This window comes from Somniosus microcephalus, unplaced genomic scaffold (genome assembly GCF_052327205.1).
Source record: "Somniosus microcephalus isolate GS21.2 unplaced genomic scaffold, FLI_Smic_1.0 unresolved_chr1, whole genome shotgun sequence".
NCBI classification, from domain to species: domain Eukaryota; kingdom Metazoa; phylum Chordata; class Chondrichthyes; order Squaliformes; family Somniosidae; genus Somniosus; species Somniosus microcephalus.
In genome coordinates, this window is record NW_028225179.1 from 152,183,165 (window position 1) to 152,210,819 (window position 27,655).

Below are 27,655 nucleotides of genomic sequence, written 5' to 3' on the forward strand. Positions count from 1 at the left end.
GATAGATAAGAATAGAACCAGGTGAGTGCAGTCCCACCCAGTAGAGAAGCGTTGGAGAAGGATGGAGTGGTCAACCGTGTCAAAGGCTGCAGACAAGTCCGAAGGGACGAGGAGGGGTAGCTCTCCCCCAAAAGGCTGTGGATGCTGGGGGTTAATTAAACTTTTCAAGACTGAGATTGACAGATTTTTATTAGTATTAAGGGAAGGGCTGTGGATCAAAGGCAGGTAAATGGAGTTGAGGTACAGACCAGCCGTGATCTAGTTAAATGGCACAACAGGCTCAAGTGGCCGTTTTCTTTCAGTAATACTAAACACTTTGTGATGCTCCACTCCCTTCTGTAATGCAGCAATTGATATCTTCCTCAGACAAACTGAACAGAGAATCGGTGCGGGCCATTCAGATGAGTATTTTCACGGTGTGTCTGGACTCTCCAGTCCTGAAGATCTCCGAGGAGAAATACTCAAGCCGCATGGGAGCTCAGATGCTGCACGGAGGAGGAAGCTACTCGAACAGTGGCAACCGTTGGTTTGACAAAACTCTGCAGGTACAAGAGATCGAGGCAGCGCACTGAACTCATTATACCGTTTAATTGTATAAAAAGAGGTGCATTTGATTGGCCCCTCAGTAGAATAGTTTCTATAATGAAAGTGCATTGGGCATTCAGACGTATCACTGTTTCCGATGTCATAAAGTGTCAAATTCCATATCCGATCCAATGTTGGGAGATGTAACCTGTGGGAGCTCGATGTTCTTTGTACAGGACGTGTGTGCTATTTACATGGAAGCTGCATGTGTGAGACATTAGAGAAATGAATACCAGCTCTTTCATCTTGTCCTGCTCGCAGATATTGGTTCCTCTGCTGTGCATACTGTTCACACAATTTGCACCAACCATGTTCACGCATCTCAAACAAGGGGTACGGTGCTGGGACGTACAGTCCGTGATTACTGTGTTAATTGGGTTCTTCAAAACAGGAGCTAGATAGATATCTGGTTGAGAATGGAATGGAAGGGATAAATATTGATAAGAGATGATCGGATAGTCCAGGGAACACTTTTTAAAATAATTTGTCCTTGGGATGTGAGCAATGTTGGCAAGGCCACATTTATTGCCCTGATCCCTAGTTGCCTTGCATAGCGATTGTATTTACAACATAGAGCGTCAACCTGACAGTGGGACTGGAGCCACGTGTAGGCCAGAACAGGTATAAATGGCAGGTTCCCTTCCCAGCGAGCCAGTTGAATTTTTACGCCACTCTGTCTCCTTTCACGATTGTTCGTTCTCTGGTGGCTGCCCACAAATGGTCAGATTAATTGAACTGAATTTCTCAACATGACATGGTGGAATTTGAACTCACTGGGTTGCTAGTCGAGTACCGTAACCACTACACTACTGGACCCAAATAACACAAAGGTTCCCTTGCTGCTAGGACCATGGAAATATCTTTTGTGGAGAGGAAGCAGCATGCCTTCGTACGTCCTTATGATTCTGGATGCAAGTTAAATGGTCGAGTTTTACCTGGTGTGCATCATACATTAGTGAAGAAAATCAACCAGCTGGACTAATCTCCTGCAATTGCTCTAGTGCCCGAGTATCTAAGAGTATCTGATTGTATTGCAGTTCATTGTTGGGGAGGACGGATCCTGCGGTGTTATATATGAGCAGTCTTCTGCAGAAGGCCCACCCATTGCCACCATATTGGACCATGTTCTAGATTATTGGTAAGAAAGTGCAGAACGAAGTCATTTTAGTGACTTATTAAGCTGTTATTTACCTTTTAAACGTGTCCCCATTTTTCTCCTCTTGTACTATCTGGGAGAGCAAGCAGATGACTGAGAATTATCTCAACGCAGAAGACTGATAATTGCTGTTGTCGATATTAGAGGACACGTGCATAGTGTGCTTGTTTCACGTGCTATTTTAATAGAGACAGTAACCTGTTTATGTCAAATAGGTTCAGGCCTCCGTTAGGACAGCAGCAGAGGAATGCCACCTGAGCGTGTTTGGCATTCAGCGTTGGTCTACCAATGTCGCCAGCAGTTTATTGAGACATCATTATTAACTTCTCACAAGCCATTAAGTCTTTATACTATTCATGAATGGTTATTCCTGAAGGATTATTATGCAGCAATGAGTAGAAACTGGACCAAAGTTTTCTCCATCTGTGTTTTTAATTTGACTGATACAATTCGACCCAATCTGCAGATGTACAGACCATTGAATGTTGCACTGAATAGTTTTATAATGTGTTTACCAAAAAAGAGGGCTCTTGTTTGGTCAGGGATGATTTACTAGTTGTAGAAATAGCCGAACATTCTGATATTTTTATTCAGGGTATATTTGGAAGTCAGTTTAATCTGGTAAATATAATGAACTCATTTACAGTAAGAAATGTGTGGAAAAACATACAGGAAACTTTCGTTTATCCGGAGGTTAAATGTCCGGAAAGCTCTATCCACCGGCAAAATTCAGGAGTCGGTTCAGATAAGTTTTTTTTCTTTTCGTTGCTTTTTTTCTCCAGTCAGGCTCTGCAAGGTCTAGCTGAAGCTGTTGCTTAGCTACAGAGACGCTTGCAAGCTACGGCCGACTGTTTTGAAGCTGTTGCTAAGCAACAGGGTTTGTTGCTAGATACAGAGCTCAGAAGCTCCGTATGTTTTAACATTAGCGCTGGCTTGTCCGGCAGTTTTGATGGGACGGCAACAGCTTGGTCCCATCAGTGCTGGATACCAGAAAGTTTCCTGTACATATCTTTGGGGTTTTTTTTCCAATTCGTCTCAACCCCCCCCCCCCCCCCCCCCCCCACCCCTCCAATGGGAGTCTTGTAAGTTTAAGTCCCTGGGCAGTGTTGCGATGGAGATAGTGGGTAGGGATGGAGCATTGAATCCAAAAGTCAGAGTGAGATTTGGATGGGTCAGAACCAGTTGTAAGGCGGGTTACTGGATGTGCTCCTGGATCTGCTCCATCTCCCACTGGATGGGGAGAGAGCAACACATCCATTGATTGACGTGAGCAGCAGCTGTAACCAGTTCCCTAACTCAGGCTGACTTAATTTCTCCAGGGAATGAGGTGATGAATATAATTTAACATCCAATATTATCTTTGTATAATGCTTAACTTTTAAAGAGATTGATGCCTTGCTGTGTTTTTTAAAATCAATGTTCTTGTTTAAAAAAGATCATAAATCTTTAATTCATGTATTGCCTTTATAGTAAGGACCCAGATACAATTCGAGCTCCCATGATTCCTCTTCCATTACCCAAGAAACTTTACTTTTACATCACCCCAGAGATAGAAAGGGACATTGAGCACGCCAAACAGAACCTGGACATGTGAGTATTATAGCTGACAATTGTGTGTATTTGTGGATTGGACGCAAGTTATGAAAGAAAGCCTAAGTACCCCCTATTCAGCTGCCATTTTATTTAAGTGGTATACCTCACCCTTCTAATCTAGCTTTTCTTCATCCTTCTCTCATAATATGGTTTCCCGAGCTTCCATCCTGTTCAGTGGATTCAGGCAATTCTAAATGCACAAAGGCTCTCAAAGGGGGGAGATTTCCTCCGTGTTCTCAGTGGTGAAGTTGTATCTGTGTCTATAAAGAATATATTTACGGTTTTACTGTGCATGGAGTAATTCTCTCCCTCTGCCCAGAAGCCGAGCATCCTAAATCGCATGAGGTTGATGCTGCACTGAAATTGCTTCTGACAATTTGAAAGACGCCTTAAGATCACTATTTACCATTGTTTTTAACCTTAAATGGTGCTTGACCTTAATGGATTTCCCCAGGTTTCTGTAATAAGCCTGTTAGTTGATAGGCAACTGCGTTCCCGCAGATAATTGTGTTTAGTTAATGGGGATGATTGTATAAAGGGAATGCTTCGTATGCTGCAGGAGTGTTCCTATGAAGAGCAGTCGACTGTAGCAAATACAAAGATCATTTTATAGACCAATTCTGCCAGCATAGAATTGGGACCACGCAAGGATTTCTTTATGTACTGGTTCTGAGGCACGCCTAGATTTTAATTGTATCATCTAAATCCTAATTTGAGTCTCGCTTTTTCTTAGAAAGTTAGTGAAGAATTGTAAAATACACACTCAGCTGAAATTGTAATTCTGTTACAGTTTAGTTAATGACTTGGACATCAGCTGCTTCACCTATAGGAACTTCGGCAAGGGCTTCCCCAAACTACATGGCATAAGCCCAGACTCCTTTATTCAGATGGCACTACAATTGGCCTATTTTAGGTACGTACTCCATGAAGGCACGAATGGCCTCAAGCCATCATTCAGGTGATGTTGAATTTAACACTATATAACTGGTGCGAGTTCAGTTACTGATTTGATGTACTCCATGATCAAAGTTCATTCAAAGATTACTGGAATTGTTTGGCGTTAGGAGTTGTGCTAACCCCCTCAGTCTTGACTTCTTCCTGCTAAATTGTGCCTTTGGATTGGGTTCAACAGGGACTCTCATTCCTGTTTAAATTTACATTTGTTTGAATTTTTGTTCAACTTTTTAGAGACAAATTCCTTACGTGACAGCACTTTCTATCATCTGTGACATGAATCGGTCATTCATGAAAGAAAGACATATGAAATAATACTGAGCGGCCTACGGGTGGCGCTGTCCAGGGAGAGTATAAATACTCGGACACGGACCCAGCTTGCGCAGGAAATTCTTAACGGGAACTAGTGAAGGACACAACTAGACCTCCATGTTGTAAAACAGTTGATTAAAGCTTTGTTTAACGCTTAGACCAAGTGCCTAGTAGTTTTCTTACATCAATCTGTTTATAGAGGTGGGTTTTCTTTTTAAAGGAGTAATGCTCGCTTTTAAATCCAGGAATATTCATAACCATTTTCCTCTCTGGTGGTGGGCTTCTGTGGTTGGCTTGGCTCCTTCAGAAGGAAGTGGAATCCCTACCCCCTTCCAATGTTTTCCCCATTTTCCCCCCCCACCCCACCCCATCTCTGACCACCAATCTCCAGTTGGGCAGTGATGCATATCTAGAAATGTTTTGCAGAAATCCAGTCCAGACTCTCTCCGGGGCTGTATTTACACAGTGCTAGGGTTGATGATTAGCCGACAACTAGGGAAGGTGCTTTACGGTATCAAAAGATTCAGTGACTTACAAACATTATGCGTTTGTCTTAAATTGTGAGGGATATGCTTATTAGGAAATAGGGATATTTCCTCATCTTTCTGGCTGGTAACTGCAACAAATATGATGTAATTTAAAATCACAGTAATATTTTGCACTACCTCAACATGCTTTCACTTCCCCTTTGGAAAAGTAGCCCCTTCCTGTGCCAAAGTTGAACAGCAGCAGCTCAGACCAAGGTTAGGTAATTAATTTTGAATCACATGCCAGTTGTAACTGAGGGCTGGGAATGCTGCAGATATTAAACTCACTTGTTTTATATAACGGTACAAAATTTTCATTCCACCTTCCTAAGTTAGATCTGAACTGAAGTCGCTTGATGTCAATCGATGACCCGGGCTATGTACCAACCAGTCATCTCTCTTTTATACAGAGTATTTACAGCACAGAGACTGGCCATTCAGCCCAACTGGTCAATGCCGGTGTTTATGCTCCACACGAGCTGCCTCTCCCCGCCCCCCCTCTTCATCTCACTCTATCAGCATATCCTTCTACTCTTTTCGCCCTCATGTGCTTATCTAGCTTCCTCTTAAATGCATCTTTGGTGTTTGCCTCAACCACTCTTTGTGGTAGCAAGTTCCACATAGGAACAGGAGGAGGCCATTCAGCCCCTCAAGCCTGTTCTGCCATTCAATAAGATCACAGCTGATCTGCGACCTAACTCTATATACCCGCCTGTGCCCCATATTCTTTAATAATTCTAACCACTCTCCGGGTAAAGTAGTTTCTCCTGAATTCCCTATTGGATTTATTAGTGACTATCTTATATTTATCGCCCCTAGTTCTGGTCTCACCTACAAGTGGAAACATCTTCTCTAATTCTACCCTATCAACATAAGAACATAAGAAGTAGGAGCAGGAGTAGGCCATACGGCCCCTCGGGCCTGCTCCGCCATTCAATAGGATCATGGCTGATCCGAACCTAGACTCAGGTCCACTTCCCTGCCCGCTCCCCGTAACCCCTAATTCCCTTATCTGCTGGGAAACTGTCTATCTCCATTTTAAATTTATTTAATGTTGCAGCTTCCGCAGCTCTCTGGGGTAGCAAATTCCATAGATTTACTACCCTTTGAGTGAAGAAGTTTCTCCTCATCTCAGTTTTGAAAGGGCAGCCCCTTATTCTAAGATTATGCCCCTTAGTTCTAGTCTCACCCATCAGTGGAAACATCCTCACCGCATCCACCCGATCAAGCCCCCTCACAATCTTATATGTTTCGATAAGATCGCCTCTCATTCTTCTGAACTCCAATGAGTAGAGGCCCAACCTACTCAACCTTTCCTCATACGTCAACCCCCTCATCTCTGGAATCAACCGAGTGAACCTTCTCTGAACCGCCTCGAGAGCAAGTATATCTTTTCTTAAATATGGAAACCAAAACTGCACGCAGTATTCCAGGTGTGGCCTCACCAGTACCCTGTATAACTGAAGCAAGACTTCCCTGTTTTTATACTCCATCCCCCTTGCAATAAAAGCCAAGATTCCATTGGCCTTCCTGATCACCTGCTGCACCTGCATACTAACCTTCTGTGTTTCATGCACCAGGACCCCCAGATCCCTTTGTACTGTAGCACTTTGCAGTTTCTCTCCATTTAGATAATAACTTGCTCTTTGATTTTTTTCTGCCAAAGTGCATAACCTCACATTTTCCAACATTATATTGCATCTGCCAAATCTCTGCCCACTCACTTAGCTTGTCTATGTCCTTTTGCAGGTTTTTTATGTCCTCCTCACTCACTGCTTTCCCTCCCATCTTTGTATCGTCAGCAAACTTGGATATGTTGCACTCGGTCCCTTCCTCCAAATCGTTAATATAGATTGTAAAGAGTTGGGGTCCCAGCACTGACCCCTGCGGAACACCACTAGTTACTGATTGCCAGCCCGAGAACGAACCATTTATCCCAACCCTTTGTTTTCTGTTAGATAGCCAATCTTCCACCCATGCCAGTATATTACCCCCAATCCCGTGATTTTTTATCTTGATCAGTAACCTTTTGTGTGGCACCTTGTCAAATGCCTTTTGGAAGTCCAAATACACCACATCCACTGGTTCCCCTTTATCCACCCTGTATGTTACATCCTCAAAGAATTCGAGCAAATTTGTCAAACATACTTTCATAATTTTAAAGACCTCCATCGGGTCACCTCTCAGTCTTTTTTCTAGAGAAAAGAGCCCCTGCCTGTTCAGTCTTTTCACTTTTATTCTTCTCCCTCTCCTAGTTGCAGCACCAGTTTTTCAACGTTATATTAAGTTCTGGAGTTCTACGTATGAGGAGAGATTGGGTTGATTGGGCTTATACTCGCTAGATTTTAGAAGAATGAGAGGGGATCTCATTGAAACTTATAAAATTCTAACAGGACTAGACAGACTAGATAGATGCAGGAAGGATGTTCCCGATGGCGGGGGAGTCCAGAACCAGGGGTCACAGTCTAAAGATAAGGGGTAAGCCATTTAGGACAGAAATGAGGAGGAATTTCTTCACCCAGAGAGTGGTGAACCTGTGGAATTCTCTACCACAGAAGGTAGTAGAGGCTAATTCATTAAATATATTCAAGAAGGAGTTGGATATATTTCTTAAGGCTAAAGGGATCAAGGGATATGGGGAGAAGGCAGGGACAGGGTACTGAATTTGGATGATCAGCCATGATCGCATTGAATGGCAGAGCAGGCTCGAGGGGCCGAATGGCCTACTCCTGCTCCTATCTTCTATGTGTCTATGTATCTGGAGGAGACCTGGGTATTATTCTGATCCTCACCGGGCAGAAGAGAGCATATAGAAAACTGGGAGGAGAGAGAATCTGTTTCAAGCTTCAGTTAGTTTAATTTTAATTTCAACTGATCCTTTCACTGGTGCTGCACGTTCAGTGATGAGTACAGCTGCTCAGTCCATCTACCTCCGACAATCGGTTTCATGGTCTGCCCCGAACCGTCTTAAATAAGACATTTTCTGCTTTTCCCCAAACGTATACTTCCAATGCCAGTCTAGGGTGCCCAGATATGCAGCAAACATATCAGAGCTGTGATGCTAAGTTGATTAAGGGACATACCTGTACCTTGGGCTGTCGTTTCATTCCCGTCCAGATAACGTGCGTCTCCTTAATGTGCCCAGCATCTCGTCATTGCCCATGACACCTTCTGCATCCGGCTGCTTGGATGATGAGGCAGATAATATCCCAGTGCATTAGCACACGACACTCTGGGAGCATGCCAAGGTCGTGGGGGCGGTCTGCCCAGCCCCAGCAGCTCTCAAAAGGCTGTGCCTGTTTTTTTTTTGTTTTTAAGCAAAATGGCCCATTCTCAGATGGGATGTTGGAGGCCATTCTGAATGAGCCATGGTCCTATTTGGAGTAGATGACCATCCAGCAATAAATAGTGGAATTTTTCAGTAGGCCTCTCTTTGAAGTGGCTGTTTAACCTGGGCACTGAGCATCTGGAGTGTTGCTCAGGCACTGTAGGCACATTATGGGGCACTAGCTTAAAACTCTGGGGCTTTATGAGCCTGTCTGCACCGTCTGTGTGCAGGTTATAAGCACATGAAGTTCTTCGGGCCCACATTTACGTGCACTGCACGTGGGGTGTAAAGTAGGCCTTCCTGCCTGATAACATGAGGCAGTTCTAACAGTAAAACACCAAGGCCGCATTATTGGCTTCCATGTGTCTCTACTATTCTAGGATGTGTTCTGAAGTTTCACTTCAAAGTTGGATAGTGATTGTGTTTAGACAAAGATGGATTTTGTATGAAAGTATAGATTGTAGTTTTAACTTGCAGCAAACCCAAACCTGTTTGGTACTAAGTTACAAAATGGCAGCTTTGCTTTGAAGCCATCTATTGTGAGTTTGTGAGTAGAATTGGCTGGTTAGTCGACCCTCCCCATTACTCTTATTGTTGCACCTCTTTACTGCCACTTTCAGAATGTACAAGGAGCTGTGTGCCACGTGCGAGAGCGTTTCATTGAGAAATTTCCACCTGGGACGCTCTGATGTAATCCGATCATCGTCTACAGATTCCTTGGAGTTTGTGAGAAGTATGGATGATACAGAAAAGGAGGTACTTTGTCACTAGAAATTGTACAGAAATGTGATATCCCCCCCACTTTAAATTAATTTCTGAACTCTTGGATTAGCAGCAATAGAGATTTGACAGCTATTTAAATTTGGGCAATTGCAGTAAAATAAAATTAATATGGCCTTGAAATTCTATGGAGCCACTACTGACACTCACCGTAAATCTTAAGTAAAACTCCAAAGGAACAGCATCAATGGCCGTTTACACGGTATCTCCAGCAGGCCCATTGATTTCCCAGTGAAGTTATAGTGGGAGAACTCCTGCAGAATTTTCAGATCAGCTTCTCTACTTGTTCTGTGTACGCTACAAACTGCATCAGTCTGAATTAAACTATAGTTTTATATCTCAACTGAAAAGTCCAGGAACAAATCTGGCAAAACATTTCCCGGACACACATATAGAGGCAACAAAACCTATGACAGATTTCCTGTGCACAAACACCTGGCCGTTAGCAATGAAATCATGACTAAAGTATAACTGCACATATCTTTACTCACAAATGACATCAGTGAAAAAATAGCCAAAGTAGAGATGAGCTCGTTGCTGGAAGCTTACAAACCCTTGGAAAATAAGCTCTGCCTCAGTATTTTCACAGCTTCCTGTCTCGCATTCTGACTGTCCGTCATGTGAGCTACAGTCCCTTTCTCTATAAATTAATTTCTTTCTGCTTTTAAAAGTGAAAAGTTCTAATGATGGAGAACGGACAACCTTTTCCCATTATTGGCTCTTAGTGTCAACATTAAGCATTGCCAGGCCAAGTATATCAAGGCCCTGATGTAGAGCAATGCCCCTCAACATGATTTAGCTCCAACCATAGAAGTGCAACTCCTGCTGTACCAGTGTGAATTTTGGAGTTCCCACACTATCTGTCCATCTGGTCAAATTTTGGTCCATTTTGTGCTCTAGGCTTGGGGTCAACTAGGAACTGGTTTGGGAATATCTGAACTCATTTTACATTGGGAGTACCGGAACTACTTTTTCAGTTGCCAGAGATATAATATTTTCATTCTATCAGCATGGGGTGAATTGAAACTTGAGTCACAAAAGGATAATGGCCAAAATATGGTCTCTCTTGGACAGATGCTTTACCTGTTACAGCGCCAACTCTTGGATTGTGTTTAGAATTAACACAACTAAGCATCTTTCAGAAACTGTCTTTCAGCACAAGTTTGAATGAGCATTTAAGAAATTAAGGGGGAAAAATTTGGTTGCTTTGCGCCTCCTGTTAGCGCCCTAAGGGCGCAAAGCAAATAGCGCCCGGGCGTGGTGCCGCCAACGCCTCCCGAGAAATTCAGCAGGAGGTTAGCGGCGGCGATAACCGTTAGCGCCTCGCGGTGCTGCAACGTCGGCAATAACGTCACCACCGTGCGCAGTGCCCCGCTCGCACCCTGGCCGCGATCTTCGATAGCGCCCCCCTGACTTACTGCTGGACACTATGTCCGACGGGGTCAGGGGGGCCTACCAGCGGCCGGGGCGGCGTTATTTAAAGGCGAGGTGCCGGGTGGCCATTTTTGTTGCTGGCCACCTTCCTGTGCTCCCGTCCCTGGCCTCCTGACCCGCCCCCCACCTCCCGTGGAGTGCCGGCTGCGCTCCATGAGCCCGGCATTCTCTCGAGTGCCGGGCTCTTTTGCCGGCACTCCGATCTCTGGTGGCCCAGCTGGGCCCCGGGTCGCGCAGCGCAAGGCCCCTCCCCTTTAAGAAGGGGAGGAAGGTCTGCAATACCGTGGCACGACGTGCCGCAGCACATGGCGCTACTTTTAGCGCCCCGGCGAAGTTAGCGCCCCAAAAGGGGGCGTGACTCAATTTTTCCCCCCAAGACTGCTAAGAATTTAAAAGAACTAGGGGGAAAAATTCAGTTGGTAGCACCACCCGTTAGCGCCTTAAGAGGGCGCTAAGTGGGGCGCAAACCAACTAGCGCCCAGGTGCGGCGATGTTTGCGCTGCTCGCAAAATTAACTAGACATTTTGCGGCGGCACTAAACACTACCGCCACGATCTCCTGCGCCAGCAGATCGTGACGTCAGTTGAGTGCGCAACGCCCCGGTAGCGCCCCAGACTGGATGTTGAGTGGCGCCCCCTGCCTTACCGCCTGCCGCTAGCAACGACAGGTTGAGGGGAACGTTTTGCAGTCAGGAAGGGACTGGGGGAGCGCTATTTAAAGGCGACCACTTCCTGCCTTTTTTTGTTGGTGACATTTTTGCAGAGATAGAGAGAGAGAGAGAGAGAGAGACTTCTGGAGAGATTCAATGCTGTGTGAAGGAGTTTTGGGTACTGAGCAGCACTTTGCAGGTTCATTTTGATTTGCCCTTCCTTGTATCGATTTAGAAGAGACTGTGGGGGCTGCACTCTGAGCTCTTTCCCTGGGTCTCTCCATTGTTCTTTCCAGCAGATTTGATGTACAGGTCTCTCCAGGCCGAGACTCAAGGCTGCAATGAACAGGATGTGGATGGAGACCAAGATCTACCCTCCCCTTTAAGATAAAAACAGAAAATGCAGGAGAAACTCAGCAGGTCAAGCAGCATCTGTGAAGAGAGAAACAGAGTTAACGTTTCAGGTCGATGACCATTCATCAGAACTCCCCTTTAAGAACTGGCCGGTGCCAGTGTGTCTGTGATCCATTGCTGACTGACATCACATGAGCTTCGCCAGCGCTGTGAGTTAGCGCCTCGCTCCTCGGCCTTTGCGCCTTAAGACAGATGTGAAGCGCCTGATTTAGCGCTCCAATCACCTCCAGGGGCGATAAAAGCCAAGTTTGCCGTCTGAGGCGATAATTAGCAGCAGGCGCTAAACTTTGCGCACGGCCGATAATGGCGCCCCAAACGGGGCGATACTGAATTTTTCCCCCCTAATATCTCCAACATTCAATGAGTAAGAAGGAACATAGAAACATAGAAGATAGGAGCAGGAGTCGGCCATTCGGCCCCTCAAGCCTGCTCCGCCATTCAATGCGATCATGGCTGATCATCCAAATTCAGTACCCTGTCCCTGCCTTCTCCCCATACCCCTTGATCCCTTTAGCCTTAAGAAATATATCCAACTCTTTCTTGAATATATTTAATGAATTGGCCTCCACCGCCCTCTGTGGCAGAGAATTCCACAGGTTCACCACTCTCTGGCTGAAGAAATTCCTCCTCATTTCTGTCCTAAATGGCCTACCCTTTATCCTTAGACTATGACCCCTGGTTCTGGACTCCCCGGCCATCGGGAACATCCTTCCTGCATCTAGTCTGTCCAGTCCTGTCAGAATTTTATAAGTTTCAATGAGATCACCTCTCATTCTTCTAAACTCCAGCGAGTACAAGCCCAATCGACCCAATCTCTCCTCATACATCATTCCTGCCATCCCAGGTATCAGCCTGGTGAATCTTCGCTGAACTCCTTCCATGGCAAGAACATCCTTCCTCAGATAAGGCGACCAAAACTGCACACAATACTCAAGATGTGGTCTCACCAAGGCCCTGTACAACTGCAGCAAGACATCCTTGTTCCTGTACTCAAACCCTCTCGCTACGAAGGCCAACATACCATTTGCCGCCTTAACCGCCTGCTGCACCTGCATGCTTACCTTCAGCGACTGGTGCACAAGGACACCCAGGTCTCGTTGCACTTCCCCTTCTCCCAATCTATTGCCATTTAGATAATAATCTGCCTTCCTGTTTTTGCCACCAAAGTGGACAACCTCACATTTATCCACATTATATTGCATCTGCCATGTTTCTGCCCAATCACCCAACATGTCCAAATCATCCTGGAGTTTCTAGGCATCCTCCTCACAGCACAAACGCCCACCCAGCTTTGTGTCGTCTGCAAATTTGGAGATATTACATCTAGTTCCCTTGTCTAGATCATTAATATATATTGTGAGTAGCTGGGGTCCAAGGACCGATCCCTGCGGTACCCCACTAGTCACTGCCTGCCACTCGGAAAAGACCCGTTTATTCCAAATCTTTGCTTTCTGTCTGCCAACCAGTTCTCTATCCAAGTCAATATCTTGCCCCCAATCCCATGTGCCTTAACTTTACACGCTAATCTCTTATGGGGACCTTATCAAAGGCCTTCTGAAAGTCCAAATACACCACATCCACTGGTTCTCCCTTATCTATTTTACCAGTTACATCCTCAAAAAATTCCAGTAGATTAGTCAAGCACGATTTACCTTTTGTGAATCCATGTTGACTTTGTCCGATCCTGTCACTGTTTTCCAAGTGTTCTGCTATTACATCTTTTATAATGGACTCTAGCATTTTCCCCACTACCGATGTCAGGCTTACCGGTCTGTAATTCCCCGTTTTCTCTCTACCACATTTTTTGAATAGTGGGGTAACATTACCTACCCTCCAATCCATGGGTACTGTTCCAGATTCCATCGAATGTTGGAAGATGATCAGTAATGCATCTACTATTTCTAGGGCCACTTCCTTAAGTACCCTAGGATGTAGATTATCAGGCCCTGGGGATTTATCGGCCTTCAATCCCATCAATTTCCCTAACACCATTTCCCTACAAATACTGATTTCTTTCAGTTCCTCCCTTTCATCAGACCCGATGTTCCCCGGCATCTCATAGAGTCATAGAGTTATACTGCACAGAAAGAGGCCCATCGCGTCCGTGCCGGCCATCAAGCCCTGTCTAATCTAATCCCATTTTCCAGCATTTGGTCCGTAGCCTTGTATGCTATGGCATTTCAAGTGCTCATCCAAATGCTTCTTGAATGTTGTGAGGGTTCCAACATCTCTGGGAGGTTATTTGTGTCCTCCTTTGTGAAGACAGTACCAAAATATGTATTTAGTTGGTCTGCCATTTCTTAGTTCCCCATTATAAATTCCCCTGATTCTGACTGCAAGGGACCTACGCTTGACTTCACCAATCTTTTTCTCTTCACATATCTATAAAAGCTTTTACAGTCAGTCAGTTTTTATGTTACCTGCAAGCTTACTCTCATATTCTATTTTCCCCATCTTAATTAATCTCTTTGTCCTCCTTTGTTGAATCCTAAATTGCTCCCAATCCTCAGGATTATTGCTTTTTCTGGCCAATTTATATGTCCTCTCCTTGGATCTTATGCTATCCCTAATTTCCCTTGTTAGCCACGGTTGAGTCACCTTTTTTGTTTTATTTTTGTGCCAAACTGGGATGAACATTTTCTGTAGTTCATCCATGCGGTCTTTGAATGTTTGCCATTGCCTATCCACCGTCAACCCTTTGAGTGACATTCCCTAATCAATCCTACCCAACTCGCGCCTCAGACCATCGTAGTTTCCTTTATTTAAATTTAGGACCCCAGTCTCTGAGTCAACTACTTCATTCTCCATCTTAATGAAGAATTCGATCATATTATGATCGCTCCGACCCAAGGGGCCTCGTACAGCAAGATTGCTAATTAATCCTTTCTCGTTACATAATACCCAGTCTAAGCTGGCCTGATCTCTGGTTGGTTCCTCGACATATTGGTCCAGGAAACCATCCCGTAAACACTCCAGGAATTCCTCCTCCACAGTATTGTTACTAATTTGGTTGGCCCAATCTATATGTAGATTAAAGTCACCCATGATGACTGCTGTGCCCTTATTGCACGCCTCTTTAAGTTCCCTTTTAATGCCATCCCCAACCTCCGCCTTACTGTTTGGAGGTCTATATACCACTCCCACTAACGTTTTCTGCCCCTTGGTATTTCTCAATTCTACCCATACACATCATGAATGACCCAAGTTCCTTTAACCCAAGTGCATCCCAAGACTGATGAGCAATGACACCAGCATTAAATAGATTACCCAAGATGCTAAGGCCCAATCAGATGGAGGCAAACTGATCACATGCAGTTCTGCCTGTCACATGTGAGGGGCACGAAATACATGAGAAATACCTCTACTCTTAACAACAAATGATTGTAAACCAACATTTTTCCAAATGCATTTTTAACATTGTGCGGTTCACCATGATTAACATGATACTCTTTTTCTCTATTAACAGGTAGGCCAGAAGATAGCAGCATTGAAGAAAGCTATTGATTACCACGGTGCTTACACAGACATGGTAAGAGCAGATCTGGGGCACCTGTTCCCCAACTATGCAGTAAAATGTGTCTGCAGTGCAGTTCTGGTCTTGGTTTGGCCTTTGTTCTTGTCATTTTGTGATCCAGTTTCCTGGAAACTGGTAGGATCAATGAAACTCCAATTAACTTATTGGACTGGGAAAGATTGTTTCATCTGCGAGCTTCTCGAGATAGAATTGAGTGGGAGAGGGGGAAAAGAGTTGATGAAAGTTGTGGGGGACGAAAGTTAAGGCTCAGTGAAAGTAGGCGGAGATATCTGTCAGAATACAGAATATCACAAGCTATAGAAAAGTAAGTGGAACATGACATTTCTGACACTGGCTGGAGTCACACCTTGCACAAAGGAAGATGGTTGTGGTTGTTGGCGGTCAATAATCTCAACCTCAGGACATCGCTGCTGGAGTTCCTCAGGGCAGTGTTCTAGGTCCAGCAATCTTCAGCAGTTTCATCAATGACCTTCCCTCCATCATAAGGTCAGAAGTAGGGATGTTCGCTGATGACTGCACAGTGTTCAGTGCCATTCACAACTCCTCAGATAATGAAGCAGTCCATGCCCGCATGCAACAAAACCTGGACAACGTTCAGGCTTGGGCTGATAAGTGACAAGTAACATTCGCGCCACACAACTGCCAGGCAATGGCTATCTCCAACAAGAGAGCATCTTACCACCGCCCCTTGACATTCAACGGCATTACCAACGCTGAATCCCCCAACATCAACATCCTGGGGGTCACCATTGACCAGAAACTTAACATAAATACTATGGCCACAAGAGCAGGTCAGAGGCTGGTTATTCTGTGGTGAGTGTCTCACCTCCTGACTCCCCAAAGCCTTTCCACCATCTACAAGGCACAAGGAGTGTGATGGAATACTCTCCACTTGTCTGGATGAGTGCAGCTCCAACAGCACTCAAGAAGCTCGACTCCATCCAGGACAAAGCAACCCGCTTGATTGGCACCGATACAGCAAAGGCTATGGGCCCCGACAACATCCCGGCTGTCATGCTGAAGACTTGTGCTGTATCGTTCATGGGATCTGGGCATCGCTGGCAAAGCCAGCATTTATTGCCCATCCCTGATTGCCCTTGAGAAGGTGGTGGTGAGCCGCCTTCTTGAACTGCTGCAGTCCGTGTGGTGAAGGTACTCCCAAAGTGCTGTTAGGGAGGGAGTTCCAGGATTTTGACCCAGCGACGATGAAGGAACAGCGATAAACTTCCAAGTCAGGGTGGTGTGTGAATTGGAGGGGAACTTGGAGGTGGTGGTGTTCCCATGCACCTGCTGCCCTTGTCCTTCTAGGTGGAAGAGGTCGTGGGTTAGGGAGGTGCTGCTAAAGAAGCCTTGGTGAGTTGCTGCAGTGCATCTTGTAGATGGTACACACTGCAGCCACGGTACACCAGTGGTGGAGAGAGTGAATTTTTAAGGTGGTGAATGGCCAATCAAGCGGGCTGCTTTGTCCTGGATGGTGTCGAGCTTCTTGAGTGTTGTTGGAGCTGCACTCATCCAGGCAAGTGGAGAGTATTCCATCACACTCCTGACTTGTGCCTTGTAGATGGTGGAAAGGCTTTGGGGAGTCAGGAGGTGAGACACTCACCACAGAATAACCAGCCTCTGACCTGCTCTTGTGGCCATCGTATTTATGTTAAGTTTCTGGTCACTGGTGACCCCCAGGATGTTGATGGTGGGGGATTCTGCGATGGTAATGCCGTTGAATGTCAAGGGGTGGTGGTTAGACGCTCGCTTGTTGGAGATAGTCATTGCCTGGCACTTCTGTGGCGCGAATGTTACCTGCCACTTATCAGCCCAAGCCTGAACGTTGTCCAGGTTTTGTTGCATGCGGGCATGGACTGCTTCATTATCTGAGGAGTTGCAAATGGCACTGAACACCGTGCAGTCATCAGCGAACATCCCCATTTCTGACCTTATGTTGGAGGGAAGGTCATTGATGAAGCAGTTGAAGATGGTTGGGCCTCGGACACTGCCCTGAGGAACTCCTGCAGTGATGTCCTGGGGCTGTGATGATTGACCTCCAACCACCACAACCATCTTCCTTTGTGCTAGGTATGACTCCAGCCAGTGGAGAGTTTTCCCCCTGATTCCCATTGACTTCAGTTTTACTAGGGCTCCTTGATGACAGAATCGTTCAAATGCTGCCTTGATGTCAAGGGCAGTCACTCTCACCTCACCTCTGGAATTCAGCTCCTTTGTCCATGTTTGGACCAACGCTGTAATGAGGTCAGGAGCTGAGTGGTCCTGGCGGAACCCAAACTGGGCATCAGTGAGCAGGTTATTGGTGAGTAAGTGCCACTTGATAAAACTGTTAATGACACCTTCCATCACTTTGCTGATGATTGAGAGTAGACTGATGGGGCGGTAATTGGCCGGGTTGGATTTGTCCTGCTTTTTGTGGACAGGACATACCTGGGCAGTTTTCTACATTGTCGGATAGATGCCAGTGTTGTAGCTGTACTGGAATGGCTTGGCCAGAGGCGCGGTTAGTTCTGGAGCACAAGTCTTCAGCACGACAGCCGGGATGTTGTCAGGGCCCATAGCCTTTGCTGTATGCAGTGCGCTCAGCCGTTTCTTGATATCACGTGGAGTGAATCGAATTGGCTGAAGACTGGTGGGGACCTCAGGAGGAGGCCAATATGGATAGGACCATTGAAACAGTGAGTGCTCATTAACTATCCTAGGAATTTGTACAGAATGTTTTTCTTTCAAATAATATACTTGTTTTATTTTACTCACAGGCACTTAAAGGAATGGCAATTGACAGACACTTGCTGGGCCTGAAGCTGCAGGCTATTGAAGAAGGTCTGAGTGTGCCAGAGATCTTCATGGACACCTCTTTTGCTGTGGCAACACACTGGAGGCTCTCGACAGGGCAGGTGCGTCTAAGTTGGGCATAGGAAATAATGACAACTTCAGTGCTGGCATTTACAGCACCAGCTGAACCCTCAAAGAGATTACCACACTGCAGACACTCCCAGATATTCTTCATTGTCTCAATTTTGAAGGTCCTGGACCAGCAATAAGGTCTCGCACAGAGCCAGTGCCCGTTGGACAATTGGGGGTAACGTGCCCACCATTTTCTGAAATGCAAGGTCCTGCCAGTGGTGTGGTGCCTTGGAAAATGTATACATACAAGCATACGACCTAGGAGCAGGAGTAGGCCACTCGGCCCTTCGAGCCTGCTCCGCCATTCAATAAGATCATGGCTGATCCGATTACTCCACATTCCCGCCTACCCCCTGTAGTGTATGTACCCGTCTACCTTTAAGGGAACTATTGAATGTAACCGTTCACCTTTAAGGGAACTACTTTAGGTGTGGCACTATTTGTTTGGCTTCTGTATACTGTAATACCGATAGTGACCACACCAGTATATAAGTGTTGTGGCAGGATTGCTGGGGCAGATTCGCCCTGACCTTCGAATAGTAAAGACCTGTTTGTTTGTTACTCCTGAAGTCTGTGTATTTATTAACTGCACAACCCACAGACTTTACAGTGGCGACGAGTCCGATTGTACCCTGCGGCAAGATTACCAAAGCAAGAAGAGCGTCGAAGAGAGGCAACCGCCCTCGTCGTGCTGCTGGAAGAAAACACGAGGCTGCAGCAGGAGAAAGGTGGAAGACTTTAGCAACAAAAGCTTCCATTAGCAACAGGCACTGACTACCCTTCTACCACGGTGCGGAGTGAGCCGATCAGCAGGGAACAAGGCGGCCGAAGAGACTGTGAGTAGGGGAAGGTGTAGAAGTATCCGGAGGATAAGGGCAGAGCACTCGACCTTGGTCGAGGGGGGAACGGAGCCGGTCAGAAAGTCGGGTCCAACGGCGTCGTGAGGCAGTCGGACCTCGATCGGCGGGAAAAGCCGGGCAGCGACCGCAGCCACGAAGCGCTGAGACTGGGAGTAGGCGCGGGAAGAGAAACCCAGCCGCAGCCGGGGAGGGAAACACCAGTCTGCGAGAGGGCTGGGAGGCGAACAGGAACCGTGCGGGTGGGAGAGAGAGACAGAGCCGAGCAAGGGGAGAGAGACTGCGCGAGAGCCAGTCCAGCGGCTGAGCTGTCCTCCACCAACGGGGTAACCAGAGCTGGTAGAACCGAACGTGAGGGAGAGACAGAGCCGAGCAAGGGGAGAGAGACTGTGCGAGAGCCAGTCCAGCGGCTGAACTGTTCTTCACCAACGGGGTACCCAGGGCCGGTAGAACCGAACGTGCGGGAGAGAGAGCGACAGAGCCGGGTACGGAGAGAGAGACTGCGCGAGAGCCAGTCCAGCGGCTGAACTGTCCTCCGTTAACGGGGTGTACCCAGCGCCGGTAGAGCCGTGCGGGCGGGAGGAAAAGACAGAGCCGAGTAAGGGGAGCTGTGCGAGAGCCAGCCCAGCGGCTGAACCTGTCCGCTGTGGGGAAAGCGTACCCCTTCCACCAGGAAGAAACGCGGGAAGCCGCCATTAGGCGGAGGAGACGACAGAAGCGGGAAACCGCCATTGAAGTGGGCGGGGAGAGAAAGGAAGAGCGGGAAACCGCCATTTTCACGGGAAAACCGCCATCTTAACTGACATACCGCCATTGAAGTGGGCGGGGAGAGAAGGAAAGAGCGGGAAACCGCCGATTTTGCGGGAAAACCGCCATCTTAGAAATAAACAAATAAATAAGAATACTTAAAGAAATACTGGTGCTGCTCCCAAGGGAAGAAAGATGCCTAAGCGAGGGAATATTAACGACTTTAATTCTGAAATAGAAGACTGGGCCACGTACGTGGAACGCATAGAGATCTATTGCGAAGCCAACAAAATAGAGGAAGACGACAAGGCGATAACATTGCTAAACTCGATGGGGGCAAAAACATACGGGCTCTTGAAGCATCTAATAGCACCAAATAAACCAGCGGATCAGATCTTCGAAGAGATTGTGGCTGTGCTGAAGGACCACTTGAACCCCACACTGTTGATGCTGGCTGAACGATTCAAATTCTACGCAAGAACGCAGAGGAAAGACGAAAGCAATGCGGAATACTTGGTCGAACTGCGTAGGCTAGCGAAATACTGCCAGTTCGGAGGGAATCTGACAGAAGCGCTGCGGGACAAGTTCGTATGCGGATTGTCCAAAGAAGGGACGCAGAAGTGACTACTGGAAGAGAACGACCTCACACTGGACCGGGCTGTCCTTATAGCTGCATCGCACGAAGCCGCAGCGAAAGGAACGGCGGAAATGCAGCTAAAGGCGGCGGCACTCGGGGTGGACCAAATTACTTCAAGCACAACAAAATGCTACCGTTGTGGGAAGACAACGCATGACCAGAACCAATGCTGGTTTAAGAACCAAGAGTGTAGGAAATGTGGCAAACTGGGTCACATCGCGAAGGTATGCCGGTCCAGGAAAAAGACCAACAATCAAAGGAAGCCACCACAAGAAAAGTACAACAAGGTACACAAGGTGGCTGAGAAGAGTTCAGACGAACAGAATTCAGACTCAGACCCAAACAACCAGGAGCTGGGTAGTCTGAGAATCCACAATGTGGGTAAAGAAACGGATCTACAGACCATCTGGGTCATACTAAAAATAGCTGGAGTCCAAGTAAGAATGGAGCTGGACACTGGATCAGCTCTATCAGTCATCAACCGAAGGGACTACCACCGGCTATTCTCTCACATACCTTTAAGAAATACCAAGTTCGTATTACAGACATACACGGGGCATAACGTATACCCCGTGGGGAAAATAAGAGTCAAGGTGAGAGATAGGGGTAAAGAACACCTAAGAATGAACTTGTACGTATTACCTGAGGGAGGACCACCACTTCTAGGATGGGAGTGGATTAAGAAAATAGACATGGAATGGCACTACCTAAAAGCCATAATGAGGGAGGACTCGGTGCAAGCTATTAGCTCAGATTCTGAAATGGATGATGATAAGACCAATTCGAATATGGAAGACAAGGCTAAAAGGGACTTGCCGACGATGGGGAAGAAAACGAAGACATGCAGAAGGACTTATGGTACCAAGAAGAATAAAGCTGCAGAGCAGAACTCCAGGTTGACAGAGAATTCTGAGCCTGTTCAAGCAAAGGATTCATCCACGACGGAAGAACACCGAGCTCGGACGCAAACTTATGTCAAAGTACGACAGCAATTAGAACAGTTGAGTGACCGTCTCGTACAAGAGATGAAAAATATGGAAAAGTTCTGGGACACCGAATGGGAGAACCTGGAAAGACAACAGAGACAGCTAGCTCAAGCAGAGAGCGACCATAGAGCCACCGTGGCCAAATACCAATCACATTCCCCTGATGTTGTTCAGGAACTAGAATATTTACAGAACGAACCAAAGGAAGAGGAATCTTCAGGAAGCCAGGATTTTATTCCAGTTCTTCTCTACGACTCCTTACAAGCAGAGTGTGAGAAGTTGAAAGAACAATATGAACAGGCCCAGGCTACAATTCTGGAGGGGGTTAACTCGGCAACCTCCGAAAAGCTAGTTTCAGTAGAAGCATATGAACAACTAAAGGTTGAACATGAGCAAGAAGTCCAAAGGCTGCAGGAAATTCTTGATGGGCTCAAGGCCAAGACAGACTCATCGGTAGAAGTTCCATCCATAGATGAGAAATTAGAGGTGAAAGACATGGCAGAACATGAAAGACAAGATGTCCAAGAACTCATAAAAATATTGAAGGAAACCCAAGACAAATATGAGGCGGCAATGTCCGAGGTTCAACAACTTGAAGAACAGATTCAACTGGGAATCCTTTCAGTGGAAGAAAAGGAAACTGTAAGAAACACAGAGACTGTAAGAATGGTCCCTGAACATGAGCTAGAGAGCATCAGGGCACAACTTTTCCGAGCGCTGAAAGCCAAAGTACAAGAGGAACAGAAGGTGGAAGCATTGGAGGAAAAGGTGGATGAAATGGAGAAGACTCTGATCCACAGTGTTCCCGTGGAAGAGTTAACGGTCAGCCAACTCCTTCATATGCTGAGGGAAAAGACTCTGCAATGGGAACAATCTGAACACGAGCTTCAATCTTCAACGGGAAGGAGTTCGGAGCTCTCAAAAGTTTGGGAAATAGCTGAGGTTGCAAAACAGACTTTACTGGGATGCCAAAAGTACGCTGAATCGCGTCTATGTGAACAACAGAATGTTGAAACAGCTGCTCCAGTAGAAGGATTGAATAGCCCGATCAATCAATCCCCGAGGGAAGGGGAAGTGTTAAAATCACAAATGAGGTCATTAGTGAAGGATTTGCAGGAAACCCAGGAAGAGCGGGATGAAGATGAATGCATGAAGAAGTCTTTTCAAGAAAGATGTCTAGGGAAGGAACCACCGTCAGCTAACGTCCAGACGGGTGAGGAGGAAGAAGAAGGCTCTCTCGCTGGCCTAACTCAGGACGAACCCGAATATTACCATGACCTGTTGAGTGACACTGAATATTACGAGGATGTGGTCTGCCCAGCTTGTGATGAAAACTCCCAAAGTGCTGAAATCCGGAGGAAGCACTTAAGGTCTAAGGAACATAGAGAGTTGGTGGCGCTACAGCTGGCAGCCGAGAAAGGAGCTCCGAGAGTTTCAAAAAGGCAGAAAAGAAAAAGAAGAAGCAGAAGATAATAACTGTCTAAAATATTAGCACTTCTACCATCTCAGGCGGGACACTACGAAAGGAGCTAAATTAGTTGAAAAACTGGAAAATGTCAAGACAGCCAGTTGGTTGTAAAAGTCCGCACTGCTGGTTCAACAGGACGAAAGTTCAAGCTGTTACGTCAAGAAAAAGGCTATGGAGGAGTCACGCTAGCCAGGTGAACCGGCTACACCAAAGAAATGTTGTTCGGAACGAGTCAAGATCAGAGACTGAATCTATGAACTGTTTCCGCAGAGACTGAACCTGTGAACTGTTCCCACCGAGATTATATCTGTAAATTGTTTTATATGACATTGACTCCACCGAGATTATATCTGTAATTTGTTTTATAGGAAGTTGAAGATATGTATGTTTAACGGGGACTCTGTAAGTAATAAGCTAAAAAGGGAGGATTGTAGTGTATGTACCCGTCTACCTTTAAGGGAACTATTGAATGTAACCGTTCACCTTTAAGAGAACTACTTTAGGTGTGGCACTATTTGTTTGGCTTCTGTATACTGTAATACCGATAGTGACCACACCAGTATATAAGTGTTGTGACCGGATTGCTGGGGCAGATTCGCCCTGACCTTCGAATAGTAAAGACCTGTTTGTTTGTTACTCCTGAAGTCTGTGTATTTATTAACTGCACAACCCACAGACTTTACACCCCCGATAACTTTTCACCCCCTTGGTAACCAAGAATCTATCTACCTCTGCCTTAAAAATATTCAAAGGCTCTGCTTCCACCGCCCTCTGAGGAAGAGAGTTCCAAAGACTCACGACCCTCTGAGGGAAAAAATTTCTCCTCATCTCTGTCTTATATTCAGGCTTTTTGAAGCAATCTAATCCTATGATCATTTGAATTTGTGGTTCTTAAGTCATATATATTATACTTTAGGAGAACATATCTAATTTCAAATGAAAAATATGTTTAAATGAACATGGGCCCCTAAAATGTAATCTTGTTTGAGGATCTCTGTGGTTATATGTTAAATGACCGCTCATAATTTAGTTTCTAATTAAACATTGTGAGGTTTAATTTACTTTTAGTGTAACCTTTTGCACACTGGCTAATGTGCCCAAGCTAAATTCCTACAATGAGCACACCAGAATTGAGCACAAATGTATTAACCAGTGCATTGAAAAGAACACCGAAGGGGGAAATGAAATTCCTGATTCTGTCGACGAATAAAGTACCCTATTCATGAAAAGGCAAATCTACTTTCATTTGTTTCCTGTTAGTGCATTGCTATTTGTTGGGATTTTGCTGTAAGCATCATGCCTAAAATGTTCTTGCATGTGAAGCGCTTTGAGATGTTTGGTTTAAATGCATCATCCACTTGTGTGTCTAATGTCATATGGTTAAAATTCCATGGTTCAAATGGGTTTTCTCTTGCCTCAAAGAAAAAAACCAAACAACTTTTTAATTAAGACCAAGACCGTTGGTACGTCGCCTTCGTTGCTCTTAGGGTAGGGCGGAGGGAGCAATTAAAGGAAGAAAGAATTAACTTGCATTTATATAGCATCTTTCACATTCTCAGGATGTCTCAAAGCATTTCACAGTTAAGTATTTACTTTTGAAGGGCAGTTCCTGTTACGTAGATGAAAATGGCAGCCAGGTCTCACAAACAGCAACCAAGATGAATTAGTTGATGGCGGTGGTTGGGGGAATAAACCCTGCTCTTCTTCATATAATGATATTTTATGATCAGGCAGACGGAACCTCGGTTTAACATCTCATCCAAAAGACAGCACCTCCAACAACATCCCTTGGTAATGACACTAAGATAGACAGCATGGTGTCAGCCTAAATTAAGCACTCAAGTTGGGATGGGACTTGAACCCACAACGTTTTGATTTGCAGGAGAGATTGATACCAAATGAGTCATGGGAGGGGAAGTTGCAAAACCAGAGGAAAATATACAGAATAGGAGGCAAGACCATTCACAAATTACGCTGAAAGTGATGAAAGGTCTCTGTGAATGTGGAGCTTTTTTTTTGATTGGCTATCAGTGAGCAGGAAATCTAGGCTATGATGTTCATATGGCGCACTGCTAGGCACTAAACTAGCCTGGAAGTGTTGCAACATTTCTGGCCAGGCATAATTGGAGGGCAGCAGAGGTTGGGTGCCATCAGATGCACTCTTTCAAGCTGGTGTAGGAAAAGAAAGTCTTGCATTTATATAGCACCTTATCACTTTGTCTCAGCACATACAGTGAATTACTTTGAATGCAGCAGGCATTTTGTGCACAGCATGGTCCCACAAACCGGAATGAGGTAACTGACCAGTGATCTATTTTTGGTGGTGTTGGTGGAAGGAGGAATGTTGACCAGGGCATTGTGAGAACTAGCTATTCTTCTTGAACCTCTGGGGCAGGCAGATGAGTGCTTGGTTTAGCATCTCACCCAAAGGATGACTCCACTCACAGTCCAGCACAGTTCTCAGTGGGTGCTGCACTGTCGGCCTAGATTATGTGTTCGGTTCTGGGAGCGGAGCTTAGACCCATAACCTTCCGACTCTGAACTGAGCCAAGTTCAGACAAATCTCGAATTGCAGTCCAAGGTACCGCCCCTCCTTGGCAATGCCTGTGCCTAATTTGCATGCCAGTAGCTTTCTGGTTTGATGAAGAGAACTCGACATTTGTATACTGAGCTGTGCATGTTCATTCTTGTGTCATCTTGCCAACCACAACCTAACCAATGCACCTCTCATCGATCACCCTTTGTTCCTCTCTCTGACTTACGAGCTTTGGCTGGTCCGATTTACTGAAGAAACTGCAATCCAGTCTGTGATTAATCCTGGCAGCCTTTACAGTCATCCAGGATCCGACACTTTGACCTCGGCTCAGTCTCTGAGTCAGTCTGGGTCAGGAGTAAAGCTGTGATGGGGTGGGGATAGCAAAGTGTAGTTTCAGTTGCCTGAGCTTGCAGAGTCCAAAATGGTAAGCCTGATAGAGGTGGAGGTAATTCATGTACAATGCATGTGTTAGCTGTTTTGATGTTGAAAGATTGGCCTTAATGTTGAACCTTTTCTCCTGTATAGGTGCCCGCCAGAACGGACTGCGTGATGTGCTTTGGTCCCATGGTGCCAGATGGATATGGTGTCTGGTACAATCCCCTAGAAGATCATATCAATTTCTCTGTCTCTGCCTTCAACTGTTGTGAAGAGACTAACGCAGAATGGTTTTCAAAATCTCTGGAGGCTGCTCTGTCGGACATGCAAAACTTAGTTTTAGAGACATCTTGTCAGACTGCATAAGAGAATCCTGTACGGGGAACACGATACAGCCTTTTATTGAGAAGTCACCTTGCAAACTGAACCAAATTGTTTGGTTAAGGCAGATAGCTGTCCGATCCAGATGTCCCAACAACTGAATTGTTAGTCAGTACCCACCATAATGCCTATTTGTAAGATGCTGGAGGCGGCTTAAGACCAAGTATCTGCTTTCAGTCCCAGAATTCAAAGGTCAAAGTGTAATGTCCTTGTTCTCATAATGTGTCTGAGGAAACCAAAGTTGTCATCTGTATAGTAAAAAATGTGTCTTGCATTTGCATTTATATGTTACAAATGAAGTGTATTTGTGCGGATGTAAGAGATGGACTTCACTTATTATCTCTGTTGGATTCTCATTCGTAACTTAATTGGCGACTGCTATGACAGATCAACACATGAAGGTATTGATTTCACTGTAGAGGACAGTATACGCGTGCATTATAAGCCTGTTACAGCTTTACGTTAAATGCAGTGATTTGTCTTTTGTCATCTTTATGCACATGTTTTTGCACCCCATGATTGCCTCTCACATCCACAGTCTAAAGGTATGGTACCGTGAAGGTCTAACCTAGCACTGTACAATACTCTATTATGCTGACATGTTGCCAGGTTCCACACGCCACTCTAACCTCCACTGCCAGCCCTTAGGCCCTCTCAGATTTCACATTTTGCTTGCAGTAACATTTTGTGTTCTGAATCCCTCTGTACTGGCATCTGGATTGTCACTGCCATTACTTCGGGGCTCGACCAGCCACTGAGAATTTCATTCTATGTATTTGGGTTCAATTTGAAGCTGGATCCCAAAGAAGGTGAAACATAGTCACCATCCCTAAAAATGGAATGCTTCAAATAGTTTGCTCAGTAACACCGTTTGATTTTGAAGTATATTTTTTCATGCAAATTTGCAGACACATATGTTAGTTCTTGCCAGTATTGTGAACAATATTCTACTATTAACAAAAAGTAGTGGGATGTAACAACATTTTAAATAAATAGTTTCTTGCAACTATTTTTTTCTCTTCCCCATATATTTTATTGGCATCTAATTTTAATGATTTTGCTGTTTATGAATGGAAATGTGAAATTGAGAATAACTAGCGAACACGAGCTTGGTTTCCAGTCACGAACTTGGAAGCTTGTTCCATCCTGAACAAATATCCTGAGGCTCAGGAGGAGACGTTTGTAGATTTTCTTTCATGCTGGTAACAGGAAGCACTTTGCATGGTTGTAGTTCACCGAGGAGGAGGAGGAGGGGCACACCTTCGTCTCGCTTTAGTTTGCTGCCTCTCCCTATTCTGTGCTTGCTGGAGGCTTTATAGAAACTTGCAGCACAGAAGGAGGCCACTCGTGCCTGTGCTGGCTCTTTGAAAGAGCAGCCGTACTTAGTCTAAGCCTGTTTTGTGTCCATAACCCTGTTTTGTCCAAGCCGTGTCAGCTGTGGCTCAGTGGGTAGCACTTTCACCTCGTGAGTCAGAAGGTTGTGGGTTCAAAATC

The 27,655-nt window shown here is 45.6% G+C and overlaps 1 protein-coding gene across 6 annotated transcripts in view; it reads left to right on the top strand.

The window, feature by feature from the left end:
• Positions 1-27,170, top strand: part of LOC147096263 (carnitine O-acetyltransferase-like) — a 79,834-nt gene extending 52,664 nt beyond the window's left edge. For all 6 annotated transcript variants that reach the window (XM_085975117.1, XM_085975118.1, XM_085975113.1 and 3 more), the window contains 8 exons: positions 367-545; positions 1,623-1,723; positions 3,212-3,331; positions 4,125-4,247; positions 9,076-9,211; positions 15,199-15,261; positions 18,027-18,164; positions 25,931-27,170. In XM_085975117.1, coding sequence (XP_085831243.1) covers positions 367-545; positions 1,623-1,723; positions 3,212-3,331; positions 4,125-4,247; positions 9,076-9,211; positions 15,199-15,261; positions 18,027-18,164; positions 25,931-26,146 — 1,076 coding nt within the window. In that variant the 3' untranslated portion in view covers positions 26,147-27,170. The remainder of the gene's footprint in view (positions 1-366; positions 546-1,622; positions 1,724-3,211; positions 3,332-4,124; positions 4,248-9,075; positions 9,212-15,198; positions 15,262-18,026; positions 18,165-25,930) is intronic.
• The last annotated feature ends 485 nt before the right edge of the window (positions 27,171-27,655 follow it).